The sequence below is a fragment of the Suricata suricatta genome, chromosome 16 (assembly GCF_006229205.1).
Source record: "Suricata suricatta isolate VVHF042 chromosome 16, meerkat_22Aug2017_6uvM2_HiC, whole genome shotgun sequence".
NCBI classification, from domain to species: domain Eukaryota; kingdom Metazoa; phylum Chordata; class Mammalia; order Carnivora; family Herpestidae; genus Suricata; species Suricata suricatta.
Genome location: NC_043715.1, coordinates 51983587 through 51997836, shown reverse-complemented (window position 1 = coordinate 51997836; position 14250 = coordinate 51983587). Strand labels below are relative to the sequence as shown.

Sequence of the window (14250 nt, the reverse complement as noted above, 5' to 3'; positions counted from 1 at the left end):
CTTGGTGTCTCAGCGTCTGGAGGACGTGGCCTTGCACCTGGGGTGTGGAGGCTGGGGTGGGGGCGGGCTCTGGGGACGTAAGGGGACACGGAACAAAAGCCACCTGCAGCAGCTCCTCCTCCCGCTCATAGCTCTGCACTTTGGCGCCCAGGATGGGGGCGCAGGGGCGCAGGGTGAGCGCCAGGCGCAGGAAGGGCTCCGGCTCACCCCAGCGCAGGCCCAGGGAGCAGATCTGGATCACAGGGTCACGTTCGGGCTCCGGGAAGATGCCTGCGTAGGGAGCAAAGGGGGGGATGCAGGGGACCGCACTTGTCCTTTTCCTTTGTGACACATCAGGGTGGCTGCGCATCCACACGTCCCCAGCCTGCCCGCTCCTATCCCCACTGCCTGCAGACCCCGCATGACCCACGCTCTTCCCCCCCACTCCCCGTCTTCATCTTGTGGCCGTCTCCCTGGCCCTCAAAGACTGGGTCCCGCCCCAGGGCCTTTGCACTTCCCATTCTCTGCGGAGGTGTGGGAGGGAGCAGAGGTTCTCCCCACCCATACACCCCTGCTCACTCTCTTCACAAGGCCTGCCGCACGGCCCCTGCCCACCTGTCTCAGCTGCCCTGTCACTCTCCACCACCATTCCATCCTACAATCTCGTGTTCACGCCCTCCTTCCCCAGCGAGCTTAGGAAGTATGGGGACTCGTGGGGTGAGACCGGCATGTCACTATCTAAAGGGAGAGGGGGAGGAGCCCCAGGCCCTGGAGACAGACCTTTGCGGCCAGCACACTCGATGTCAAAGCTGAGCACGCGCAAGGGCGCGATTCGCTGCCACTCCCCTTCCGGCGGGTGACTGACCACATCAGACCAATGCACATCCGCCTCCAGCTGACAGTGCGTGGCCTTGTAGGGGTGGGGTGCGTCAGTGGCTGCAGGCTCCCGGCCCTGGGCCCCTGTCCCTGGCGAGCCCTGCACCTTCCCCTTTGGCCTCAGGTGGTATTTCCCGGCCGGGAGTTCCAGCCAGTTGCAGCCTACGATGTCTGTGTCCACCATGAACCTGGACAGGGGATGACGGTCAGTAGGCGGAGGCGGACTGGGGGGGAGGGGAGGGCGGGAGAAGCCAGGCAGGGGCTGTACCGGATCTCGAAGTCCACGTTGCTCTCGTAGGGCGCGAAGCTGGGGGTGCCCAGGCCTGGCACACGGATGCCCTGCTCCAGGAGGCGGCGGGCAGGGGCCATGAGGCGTGGCAGTGCCAGGGTGATGCGCAGGAACGGGGAGGGGCCGTGCCCATGGTACCCGAACATGCCTGTGGACAGAGGAGGCTGGCACCGGCCTGGCCCGGAGGGAGCCCTGCCCGCCAGACCCCCGGGGCGGCACTCACTCTCCCGGGAGCACAACTCCACAGACAGCACGGCCGGCCCTGCCAGCTCCTTCCCTCCGCGCTGGTCCCTGCTGATGGCGGCGTTCAGCTCCCGCTGCAGGTCGCCCAGGTGCTCGCACCCAAAACCTGGGGCGGGGGGGAGGGGAGCTGGTCAGAAGCGCAGGAGGCCTCCAGGGGGCCAGGGGTATGGGTCTCGTGGGTCAGGGCCACTCACCAGGGGGCGCCGGGGTGTAGAAGTAGGGCGCAAAGCCGTGGATGTGGCAGCAGACCGACACGCCCTCATCAGTGACTCCAAAGGCACGGAGCACCGGCACAGGGCCGGGTGGCGGGGCTGCTCCAGGCAGGGGCTGCGCGGGGCCTGGGGGGAAGGGCGGTGTTACAGGGTGAGGCAGGAGCTACCCCCTTGGACTCCTCAGAGGTTTGTCTCCTGAGGCTCCTCCGTCGCCTAGAACACGGTCCCCTGGTCCCCGCAGCGCGGGGAGCATCCGCCCACACTGGCCTTCCATGCTCCTTCCATGCCGTTTGGTCGTCTTTGAGCACCTCCCCGCTGGTCTCCGCTTCCATCTTTGTCTCCCCACTATAGCTAGAGGGAGCCCCCTGCCCTCCTTTTGCAAAAAATATTTTCTTTTGAAAAGTAAAATTGAGGGGCGCCTGAGTGGCTCAGTCATTTGAGTGCCCGACTTCAGCTCAGGCCATGATCTCGTGGTTGGTGAGTCTGAGCCCAGGGTTGGGCTCTGCACTTCCTGGGATTCTCTCTCTCTGCCCCTTACCCCACTCACATGCACACGCTCTCTCTCTCAAAAATAAATATAAAACAAAAGAGTAAAATTGGCCTTGCGTGTGCAGGGGTAGGAGCTTTATACAGAGCGATAACCACCATCAAAATCGGAGTACAAGAGTTCCACCACGCCGCAGAGCTCCCGCGGCCGCGCTCCTGTAGCCACGCCCCCCGCGCTGAGGGTCTCTCTCCGCCCTTCTAATTTTGTCTTTTTTTCAACTTAAAAAGAAGCGTGAGCCGGGGAGGGGCAGGAGAGGGAGAGAGAAAATCCCACGTGGGTTCCACGCCATCAACGCAGACGTGGGGCTCGGTCCTGCAAACTGTGGGGCCCTGACCTTGGCCAAAATCAAGAGTCGGAAGCTTCACCGACCGAGCCACCCAGGTGCCCTTGTTTCGGGCCTCTCCATATAAACGGACTCAGAGTCTGCGGGCTCTCCTTCCTTCAGGGGAAATATCTAGGGGTGGAATTGCCTGGTCCTGGAAAAAAGTAAACTGGACTCTTGTATCTCAGCAGAGCTGGGGGACAAGGGCAGGCTGCACTCCACGAAACTTCCAGACTGTTTCCAGAGGGGCAGCAGCACCCGGCGTCCCCACAGCGGGCCGCGAGGGAGCTCTCCGGTTTGGCAATGATCTGTGCCGTCGCTGTGATCCCTCCAGCTCTCCCGACGGGCGGGTGTCGTCTCACCGTGTCACGCACATTCCCTGACAGCCGGTGACACCGAGCATCGCCCTGCATGTCCTCTGGTGACCTGTCTGCCTGAGTGTTTGTCCACCTGCGGACCGGACGGTTGAGATCTGAGCGCCCCTGACACACTCGCACCGCGAGTTTTCGCTCAGATCCATGGACATGACATGACTCATCTCTGCTCTCTCACAGGGGACCTTTGTCCCCTGCAAGCTGGGGCCGGGTCTCTCCACAGCCAAAGGCTTTCCAGCCTGCTCAGAATGGAGTCCCGGGGTCCTCGCCTCAGCACACAGGCTTCCCCCGTGCCCCCCTCCCTCGCCCCTACCATACTGTTCCTCAAAGGGCCCAGACCTGCCGCCCCCTCAGGGCCCTCTTCCCGGAACCCCTCTTTCCCAGACATCCAGGATGCACAGTCTGGCACCTCCACCCTGCTTTACATTCCACCATCAATCATGGCCACCTGAGGTTCCACTTTCTTTTTCATTCTGCCTATCCTTCTGGAAGGTGAGCCTCGGAGAGCAGGACCTGGCTGACAGGAGTAGGGTCTGGCTCAATTCAGATGCATTACGGACACTGGATGGACCCGTGGATGTTAAACCACACATGCCTCCCCCCTCGGCAAGGAGCCGGCTCTTACCTTCACGCCTCGGCTGGAAGACAGTCCCCACCTCCAGGAAGCCCGCTGGACACCTGCACCCCCACTTCCCTTCTTGCTGCCCCTTTGGGCACCCACACCCCTGTCCCTCCCTCTCCCAGCCCTGGCCACCTGGACAAGGACGGTCTGTGTCCATCGCTTCCCTCAAAGCCCTGGGCCCTCCTCCCACCTGCCAGGCCTGGCCACCAGGCTCACCCACATAATGGTCGATCTCCAACTGCTGGAAGATGAGGGGCTCCGTCTCAGGATCCAGGGAGGGCGGGGAGGGGCGAAGCCAGCGGGCATCTATGGCCATTGGGGAGAACTGCCCTGGGCAGGGGGGAGGGAGGGAGACGGGTTACATGGAGTGGTGGTCCTGCCCCGGATAAGTAACGGGCCCACCCATCCCAGCCCCCGATCTCTCAGGTGGCTCCTGATGTGTGAAAGGAAAGTCCGGTGGAGGGGGGGCTCTGGATTGGGCAGGAAACCCAGGAGAGGTAATGGGCTCGAGGGTCAAGGTCAGAATTGGAGCCGTAGGCAGCAAAGGTGGCAGGCCAGTGCTTCGAGGAGCTCAAAGTGGGCCAGAAGTCAGAGGCTACAGGGGAGCTCTGTGGCCGACGTGGTTCCCAGGCACGACAGGGGGGTGGGGGGGGTGGCAGGGGCTCCCCCACGGTCTCACCGTCCACAGCTCCCTCCAGGGCCGGCTGCAGCAGCTCCTCCTCCTGCTCCTGCAGCCTGTGCTCTGCCTCCATCTCCTCCATCAGCGCCAGCTCCTCCTCGAACTGCGATGGCTGAGACGGCTCCTCCTCATCCCAGAGGCCCCCGCGGGCCCGCTTCGGAGGCACCCCGGGCCCCGGGCCCGGCCGCCGCTTGCCATCCATCCTGTGGGGCAGGTCAGGGCTCGGAGAGGGTTCGTGTCTTCCTCCTGAACCCCCGGGCACCCACCATGACCATGAGCCTTTTCTCCTTCTCCAGACGCCTGGCTCACGGGGGGTGGCGTGTCCATACATCAAACATGTCAGTTAACATGATCACAGCCCACTTCCCAGCTCTGTGCAACGCTCTCCTCATGGGCTCAAACCCTCCACATCCTTTCCGCTGTCTGCTCTCCCCTGGCCAACCCCTTGTCACCCACATGGCCCCGCCCACTCACAGATGTGGTCCCGCAGCACATCCCTTTCTGCCCCATGAACCTCTGTCCCTGAGGCCGGTGCCCGCCCGTCACCCCGCCTGCCTGGGTCCTCCTTCAATAAGCAGCGGGAAGCACCTCTTCAGGCCAGTCACAAATGTGATCTGGTCCCTTCCCGGCTCAAATCACTTCACAGGCTTCCCTCCCCCTTAAAAGCAAAACAGAAACCGAAGTCTTTTTAATTCTGAAGTTAAGTTCGAATGTGCACAACTGCACACCCTTCACCCAGATTCCCCAAGTTCCAAGTTGGTGCCACACCTGCTCCATGACCGCCTCCAAACAGAATGTGGTAACACGCGCACGTTGTCACACGACTGATTTTCCCGAGTCATGTGAGGTAGGTGTGCGCCAGCCAGAGGTGCCCCCCGCCCCCCGTCGCTCCTGTACTTTAGCACGTGCTGTTGAAGGACAAGGCTAGTCTCTCTTTTCCATTCTTTTTCTCTTTTCTTTCTCCAGGCCCAGTGTGGGGCTTGAACTCACAACCCTGGGATCAAAAGTCGCATACTGCACTGACAGAACCAGCCGGGCGTCCCAAAGACATCCTCTAAAACCAGCAAGGTGCGATGATCAAATCCAGGACACTTAACAACTCAATCACATCATAAACAGAGAGTCCATTTTCCAGTTTCTCTAACTATCCCCCAAAATGCTCTCTATAGCACCCCCCTCTACTCTAGGATCTAATGTAGCAAACACAAACAAAACACCAAATAGAGGTTGCAGTTTACATGTTTATAGGTTTTTTTAAATACATTTAATTTAAAAATTTTTAATCGTTATTTTTGAAAGAGTGAGTGAGCAGGGGAGGCACAAGAGAGAGGGAGACACAGAATCTGAAGCAGGCTCCAGGCTCAGAGCTGTCAGCACAGAGCCTGATGCAGGACTCGAACTCATGGACTGTGAGATCATGACCTGAACCAAAGTCAGACTCAACCAACTGAGCCACCCAGGTGCCCCATTTATATGTTTTCTTAATTGCAACATATAAAAAATTATTTTGGAGCATATTTTGACAAGATATATTGGTATGAAAGTACAAACCCTCTGGTAGGTTCGATCAAAGACTGTATTCAAATTAAGCCTATTCAGATTGGTAACTTCACTACGGTTCAGTAAGAGAATATGCTAAGAAAATATACACTCAGGGTGACTGGGTAGCTCAGTCAGTTAAGTATCTGACTCTTGACTTTGGCTCAGGTCACGATGTCAAGGTTTCGTGAGTTCGAGCCCCGCATCAGGCAGCTTGGAGTCTACTCAGGATTTCCTCTCTCTCTCTCAATCTCTCTCTACCTCTCTGCCCCTCTCCTCCTTGCACAGCCTATCTCTCTCAAAATAAATAAATAAAAACTTAAAATACACCTTCAACTACTTAAGGGTAAATAGCCATGACATATGCAAGCTATTAAAAATGTTTTAAAGTCACGTGTGTGTATAGAAAGTGGAGAAAAAGAAAGCTTGTGTGCATGCAAATCATAAAACGAATCAGGGAAAACGTTAAACGTGTGAATCTGGGTAAAGGTATACAGTTCTCTTTGTATTATTCTTTGCATCTTCCCATCAGTTTAAGATTATTAAAAAAGAGAAAGAAATGTTTTAAAAGTACATGTCTCCCAGCAGCCAGGCCTGGACAGAGAGCATAGGAACCCAAGGCAGACCCCGGATCCAGCTGGGAGGGAGGGCGGGTACCCTAAGTTCAAGTGAACTGGGATCCCATAACCCCACCAGACCCCCACATCCAGTCTCCCCTTCATCCTTTTGCAACTGACCCCTTGCCTCCGAGCTGCCCAGGGCGACCCAGCCTGGGACTACATCTCCCAGCATGCACTGCCAGGGATGACCCTGTTACTGAGTTATTTCATGGAAGGACTGACTGGGACAGCCTTGAAAGGAAGTCTGCCTCTTGCCTCCTCCCCTTCTCTGTGGCTGCAGCAAGGATATAGAGGGGGTGAACCAAGGTCAACACCGCAGGGAATGCAGAGCTACAAGATGGAGGGAACCCAGTCCCCGTGACAAGCTTCTGGGGCAGAACTGCCTACTTGAGGGGGGTTATGTGGAGAAATCCACTTGTATCTTGCCGTGGGGTCTCCGTTCCAGCTCAGACCAGACCTCAACAAGCAGAAACGTCCTGAACAGACTGGATATGCGTTGCTGGCAAACGTTCAGGTTGGGAGAGAACGGAGTACGTCTCGGCATCAGACGGGAGACACACTGGGTGGACGGATCTCACAAACAGGCCGCGCGGAAGAGGCCAGACACACGGGGCGCCCGGGCGGCTCACGCCGGCTGAGCATCAGACTTTGGCTCAGGTCATTATCTCACGGTTTGTGGGTTCGAGCCCTGTGTCAGGCTCTGTGCTGACGGCTCAGAGCCTGGAGCCTGCTTCAGATTCTGTGTGTGTGTGTCTCTCTCTCACACACAAATAAATAAACGTTAAAAAAAATTTTTTTTTAATTGCAGAAATGGCGAGTGGGGAGTGCTAAGGGGTATGGGGTTTTTCTTCGAGGGGGGGGATGAAAATGTTCTGGAAGTAGACAGAGGTGGTAGATAGATGTATAACATTGTGAACACACTAAATGCCGCTGAACTCTACGCCATAAAACGGTTAATTTCACCTCAACGGAAAACGAGAGTATATATGGTGTGGTGTCAAGCAAAGCTTTATTTTCCTTTTTGCTCATTTTAAAAAATATTTACTTTTGAGAGTGAGAGAGCGCACACACAGGCACAATAGGGGAAGGACAGAAAGAGAGGGAGAGAGAATCCCAAGCAGCCTCCGCACCGTCAGTGCAGAGCCCAGTGTGGGACTTGAACCCACGCACCGTGAGATCGTGACCTGAGCCAAAATCAAGAGTGGGGTGCTTTAACCGACGGAGCCACCCAGGTGCCCTATACGGTTCCAGAACAGACTAATCCTCGGTGCTAGGAATCTGGCTCGGGGCTGCGTACGGGGAGGGAGAGGCTGACTGAGAAGGGGGATGAGGGAATCTTCTGGGCTGACGGAGATGCACCTTGCCCACAACTGTCCATTTGAGAACGCGTGCATTTCATTAGACGTAAAATTCCACCTCCACTAAAACACAACAGTTGGGAAGGCCCGTCTCCCCAGCTAGGGGTTGGTGCTGCAGACAGACTATCGCACAGGAGAGACTGCATTTACGAGGTTATTTCCGGCAGCATTGTTTGCAGCGGCAAAATCTGGAAACCACCTAAACGTCCTCCCCTGGGGGACTGTTTAAATAAATTGCACGAGGTCTGTCCCCTGGAATATTATGCAGCTGTATAAAGGAATGAGGAAGTTTTCTATGTACTGATGGGGAGGGCTCTCAAAGACCTATTGTTAGAGAAATCAATGTTGCAGAAAGGTGGAGACTGCTATCTTTTTATAAAAGAAAAAATAATGTTTAAAAAAAAGTTTGCCCTGACTCTTTGGATTAGGAAACAATCACATCAAAGTAAGGACTGGCCTAAAAAAAAAAAAAATCAGTCTGGAAACTTCAAATATGTCAATGGCATGAAAGTGTTGGGGCGGGGGGCGGGGGGGGAGTCAGGAAACTTTCAAATAGAAGGAGAGACTACCTAGTCCTGACAACTAAATGTAACGTGTGACCTCAGATCAGATCTTGGATTTTAAAAAATCACAAAAAGCTGGGGCACCTAGGTGGCTTGGTTGGTTGAGCATCCAACTTGGACTTACGTCATGATCTCACAATTCGTGGGTTCAAGCCCCACGTCAGGCTTTGTGCTGACAGCATGAAGCCTGCTTCAGACCCTCTGTCTCCCTCTCTCTCTCTGTCCTCCCCAACTCGTGCTCACTCTCTCTCTCAAAAACAAATAAACATTAACACAAATTTTTTTTAAATCAAAAATAGCTGGGGCACCTGGGTGGCTCAGTTGGTTGAGTGTCTGACTTTGGCTCAGGTTACGATCTTACAGTTTGTGAGTTCAAGCCCCGCATGGGGCTCACTGCTGTCAGAGTTGAGCCTGCTTCATATCCTCTGTCTCCGCTCTCTGCTCCTCCCCTATCTGTGCGTGCACACTCTCTCCCACTCAAAAATAAATAAAAAACATTAAAAAAATAAAGAAGAGCAGGGCCATCTGGGTGGCTCAATGGGTTAAATGTCTGACTCCTAATCTCAGGGTCATGAGTTCAAGCCTCACATTGGACTCTGGGCTGGGGATGAAGCTACTTAAAAAAATGTATCTTAAAAATAGCCAAGCAGGGGCGCCTGGGAGGCTCAGCTGGTTATGCATCCAACTTCAGCTCAGATCTCATGGTTTATGGGTTCGAGCCCCATGTTGGGAGCCTGTTTCAGACTCTGAGTCTCCCTCTCTCTCTGCCCCTCCCCTGCTCACGCTCCCCCCAAAAAAAAAAATTTAAAAAATTAATTAAAAAGAAAACAGCTATGCAGAATGTTACCAGAAAACTGGACAAATTGAATAAGGATTGTCTTTGAGGTTAAATGGCCCGATTATGATCATTTTACCACAGTTCTGTGGGATGTGACTGCTCTGCCAGTTTTTGGAGGCCAGGTACCACGATGACTACAACTTGCAAACAGTTCAGCCAAGAAAAAGAAAAAATGGGGCATCTGGAGGCTCAGTCAGTTCAGATCCGATTTGATTTCAGCTCAGGTTGTGAGACTGAGCCCCGCATCAGGCTCCGCATGGAGAGTCAAGCCTGCTTGGGATTCTCTCTTCAAATTTTAAAGAACTGAATAAAGCGGCGCCTGGGTGGCTCAGCTGGTTACGTGTTGGACTCTTGATTCCCGCTCAGGTCATGATCTCACAGGTCGTGGGTTCAAGCCCTGCCATGGGCTCTTTGCACTGAGAGCGGAGTCTGCTTGGGATTCTCTCTCTTCCTCTCTCTCTCTCTCTCAAAATAAATAAATGAACTTTAAAAAAAATCAATAAGTAAAAATAAAAAAGACAAAAAAGAAAAAGTATACGTGTGTCCAGATAAAGCAAATGACACAGTATGTCAACAGCCACTGCGTCCAGCCACAGGGCACACCGGGGTCTTTTGTTGTATCTGTCATGCAACTTTTTTTTTAATGTTTATTTATTTTTGAGAGAGTGACAGAGCATGCGTGCGGGAGGGGGGAGAAAGGAGAGAGAGACAAAATCAGAAGGCTCCAGGCTCCGAGCTATTGGCACAGACCCCGATGCGGGGCTTGAACCCACAAGCAGTGAGTCGTGACTCGAGCCAAAGTCAGATGCCCAACTGACTGAGCCCCCAAGGCCCCCGTCATGCAACTTCTATGTGTGGCAACTGCAATTTTTCAAAGCAAAGGTTGGAGGGGCACCTGGCTGGCTCAGTTGGTGGAGCATGCGACTCTTGATCTCAGGGTTCAAGCCCCATGCTGGGTGTAGAGATTACTTACAAAAAAAAGAAAAGAGAAGTTGGGGGAAAAATACATAAAATTTAAAAACTAACATTTTTACAAGGTGTGTGGGCGAATACGTATAAGCATGTTTTTTTTTAATGCATAATTCTGGAAAGATAGGTAATAAACTGGTAACACTGGCTTCCTGGGGGACAGGATGGGACATTTTTATTGAGACAGAATTCACACACCGTCTGGCCTGCACATTTCGAGTGTATAGTTCGGTGGCTTTTAGTGTATTCAGAACTGTGTGACCATCACCACGGTCAACCTTAGAGCCTTTTCAGCACCCCAAAATGAACCCCCACACCTCTTGGCCATTACCCCTCAGCTCAGCCCACCCCGACCCCACAGCAACCACAAACCTACTCTGTCTGTCCCTGGATTTGCCTGTTCTGGGCGTTTCTATACACGGACCCTCTGGCACACGTCTCTCAGTGTCTGGCCGCTTTCCCTTCGGAGTGTTTTCCGGGTCCGCAGTGACGCAGAATGCGTCACCCCTGCGCTCCCGCCTATGCCCGAAGATCTCCCCACTGTGTGGCCGCGTCACACCGGGTTGCCTGTTCATCCCTCGGGGCACAGGGGCAGCGTGTGTACCTTTGGCCCACGATGAGTAGCGCCGCTGGGACCAGGCGCATGCACGCTTTGCACGGGGACGAAGGCCATGCACGGCCTCTCCTTCTGCGCCTAGAGCGGCTGATCGCGCAGGAAGGAAAAAGCCTGGGGCCTCTGCTCCGGCTGCGCAGGTGGCCAGAGAGACAGAGTTCGGCCCTGCGGGGAGGGACTGAAGTGGGGCGGAGGGACAGCGGCCAGGCCTGGCCTGGCAGAGGGGAGGTGGAGGGGGGCAGTCTGGGTGCCCTCAGTCAGCCAGCGGGCTGTGGCCGGGAGGGTGTGGTGGGAGGGGACTCCAGGAGCAAAATCGAGGTCCCTATCCTGGCTCCCCATCATAGGTGACCAAGGATTAGAAGGAAAGAGGTCCTGTGTCCCCTCCCGCTGCCAGGGCCCAGGACGGAAGCTGGGGAGACACGGCACCCTCTCTTTTTCTCCACCAAATAAACAAGGCTGAGTGCCCCGCTGCTGTCTGTGACACCCCCTCCCTCGGGGTTCCTGTCCCATCTCTATCTGATGGCTTTCACTGTCACCGCTACGCAGATAATCACGCTTGCCTTCCTGTCCCCGGCCTGCCTGACCCAGCTGCTCACTGTGCACGTGTCTCTTCAGGCATCTCCAAAGCTGGGCCCCTCCCTTCCCGCCACCCCAACTTGCTCCTTGCACCCCAGTCTCCCCCAGTTCAGTAAAGGGCAACTCCCACCAGGACAAGCACCTCGGAATCACCCCAGCTTCTCTCTTCCCCTCAGAACACACTCTGGTCCACCTGTCAGTCCCACAGGCTCCACCTGCCAACGGCCCCCCCCACCCCCACCCCCACCCCCGAGTCTTGACGAGAGTCTCAACCAGTCTCAACCAGAGTCGAGTCTCCACGCTTCCCAGCCCCTGCTGGGCTCCCAGCCCGACCCCTTGGCTCTAGGAGATTGTTGGCCGCTTTATCCTGTACGCTGCTTTTTGTCTGTCTCCCCCTGCTGGAGCCTGAGCCCAGCGCGGGCAGGGATCGGTCTATTTTGTCGCTGAAAGTGGCCGTGCCAGTAGGGGGCACACAGCAGGCACTGGAGAGCAATGTGCTGAATGAAGGAGTGTATTCTTCCCACAGCAACCAGAGGGATCCCGTAGGAATATGCCGGGTCATCCCATACCCCCCTCCCCTGGGAACCGGCCCCCGGGTCCCATCTCATGCAGAGCTAAAGCAAAGTTCTCCGGCTGGCCCCCAGGACCCTGCACAATCACCCCCTTCCCTTTTAGACACTACCCCTCCTGCCCTCTTCCCCTTGTTCACTTGGCTCCCGCTGCTTGTCTCCTCTGTTCCCTGAACATGCCAGGCGTGGTCCTACCTCAGGACCTTTGCACAAGCCATTCCTGCTGCCCTACTCTTTCCTGGATGTCTGCAGGGCTTCCTCCTCCCCTCCTTTAGATTTTTACTCAAATGTCACCTTCTCAGTGAGGCTCGTTTTTTTTTTTAAGACTTTCATTTATTTATTAAGAAATTCTTTTAAAGATTTATTTATTTTGAGAGACAGCATGTGAGCGGGGGAGGAGCAAAAAGCGAGAGAGAAAGGGAGAGAATCCCAAGCAGGCCCTGGTGCTGCCAGCACAGAGCGCAATGTGGGGCTCAAACTCACGAAACTGAGATCAAGACCTGAACCAAGATCAAGAGTCGGACACTTAAATGAGGGAGTCACTCTGGCACCCCTCTGACCCCTGTTTCTCAGGAGCTCACATTCTGAAGCAGCGCCGGGCTGAGTGCAATCAGGGAAGTAGTACTGGGTGCCCAGAGGGGCCGCCTATTGTCCTGGAAGAGCAGACCTGGAGCTGAGTCTCTGTGGACACAGAGGACTTAGGTGGCCGAGAAAAGGACGGGGACAGGGTCACCCAGGAAACACCTCCCAAAGCCAGGCCCTGTGCCGGGCAAGGCTGAGGATGAGGAGAAGAGGCCCAACCTCAAGGGGTTCCTGTCTGGCCGGAGGAGTTAGACACAGGCCCAGATGGTCCCTGGCCTGCGACAAGGGCCGTGAGAGTCAGGGAGGCCCAGAGGAGGGGCGAGGCCAAAGCATGTAGTTTTCGGGGGGGGGGGGGTCAGAGTGAAAAGTCAGTTTCGCAATTATTTAATCTTTCCCCCACTAGATGTGTGGGAGCTGGGCTACAGGGGTGAGCGAGCCGAGGAGCCCATCTCCAGCCTGTCTCCTCCGCTGGGCAGAGAGCAGTTCACCCCTGTACCTCGCCAGACACCCCTGCAGGCCGGCAGCCTGTGGTGCTGGCTCACAGGGGGGCTCTGGGACAAGCCTGTCTTGGAACCCTCCAAGCTGGCTGTGCCGCCTCAGGCAGGTAGCTTCACCTCTCTGGGCCTTGGTTTTCTAATCACCGTGTCAGAGGGTGATAGCACCTTCCTCGGGAGACATCGTGAAGATTCTGTGAGTTCCTTCCTTCTTCACCCTCAGTCCTGGGCGCTCTCAGGGAGCAGGAGACAAGACGGAAGCCCGTTCTCACAGTCTTCCTTCCGCATTGCGGGGGCGGACAGTAGACCAGATAAACGGGGGCGCCTGGGCGGCTCAGTTGGTTGAGCATCTGGTTCTTGATTTCAGCTCAGGGCACGACCTTGTAGTTCACGGGTTCGATCCCCGCATCGGGCTCAGCACTGACAGCATGCAGCCCACTTGGGATTCTCTCTCTTCCTCTCTCTCTCTGCCCCTCCCCTGCTCTCTCGCTCTCTCTGCCTCTCAAAATAAATATTTTTTTAATTACAAAAAAAATAAATAAGCAGTGGTTCTCAGAACTGAGTGGCACTGGAATCCCTGAAGGGTTTGTTACCAGATGGCTGGGCCCCACCCCCAGAGGTGTTTGATGTAGGGGGGGCCTCACAATTAGCGTCCCAGAAAGTTCCCACCTGAGGCGCAAGGGCCAGTGCCCCACCCTGAGAACTCTAAGAACTGATGCAGTGCACCAGACAGCAATTAAGTGCCATCCAGAAACATCAAGCAGGGAAGGGGTTGGAGAGCGTCGGGATGGGGCAGTGGAGACCATACTTTTAAACAGGCCTCAGGGCTCCTGGGTGGCTCAGGGTCATGATCTCACGGTTCATGGGTTCAAGCCCCACGTCGGGCTCTGTGCTGCCAGCTCAGAGCCTGGAGCCTGCTTTGGATTCTGTGTCTCCCTCTCTCTCTGCCCCTCCCCTGGTTGAGCTCTGTCTCTCTCTAAAATAAATAAACAGAGGTGCCTGGGTGGCTCAGTCAGTTAAGCCTCCAACTTCGGCTCAGATCAGATCTCACGTTGGTGGGTTCGAGCCCCATGTCGGGCTCCGTGCTGACAGCTAGCTCGGAGCCTGGAGCCTGCTTCCGGTTCTGTGTCTCCTTCTCTCTCTGCCCCTCCCCCTCTCATGCTCTGTCTCTGTCTGTATCAAAAATAAATAAAACATTTAAAAAAATGTTTAAATAAATAAACATTAAAAAAAAAGACTTTTTTGTAAACAGGCCTCACTGGGGGCCCCCAGCTGGCTCAGTCGGTGGAGCATGTGACTCTTGACCTCGGGGTTGTGAGTTCGAGCCCCACATTGGGCATAAAGATAAAAATAAAAATCTTAGAACTAAAAAAAAAAAAAAAAAAA

At 55.1% G+C, this 14250-nt stretch overlaps 1 protein-coding gene and 1 long non-coding RNA gene across 4 annotated transcripts in view; one reads left to right on the top strand and one right to left on the bottom strand.

Moving 5' to 3' along the window:
• Window positions 1–14250, bottom strand: part of POLD1 (DNA polymerase delta 1, catalytic subunit) — a 34085-nt gene that overhangs the window by 18871 nt on the left and 964 nt on the right. For all 3 annotated transcript variants that reach the window (XM_029925271.1, XM_029925269.1, XM_029925268.1), the window contains exons 2-8: window positions 4144–4346; window positions 3681–3794; window positions 1582–1725; window positions 1368–1493; window positions 1124–1292; window positions 760–1043; window positions 104–270 (exon numbers count right to left, since the gene is read on the bottom strand). In XM_029925271.1, coding sequence (XP_029781131.1) covers window positions 104–270; window positions 760–1043; window positions 1124–1292; window positions 1368–1493; window positions 1582–1725; window positions 3681–3794; window positions 4144–4345 — 1206 coding nt within the window. In that variant the 5' untranslated portion in view covers window position 4346. The remainder of the gene's footprint in view (window positions 1–103; window positions 271–759; window positions 1044–1123; window positions 1293–1367; window positions 1494–1581; window positions 1726–3680; window positions 3795–4143; window positions 4347–14250) is intronic.
• On the top strand, window positions 4153–6974 carry LOC115280399. Its single transcript, XR_003903756.1, has 4 exons — window positions 4153–4357; window positions 4883–4990; window positions 5110–5211; window positions 6748–6974. It is a non-coding gene; the product is annotated as an uncharacterized LOC115280399 (long non-coding RNA).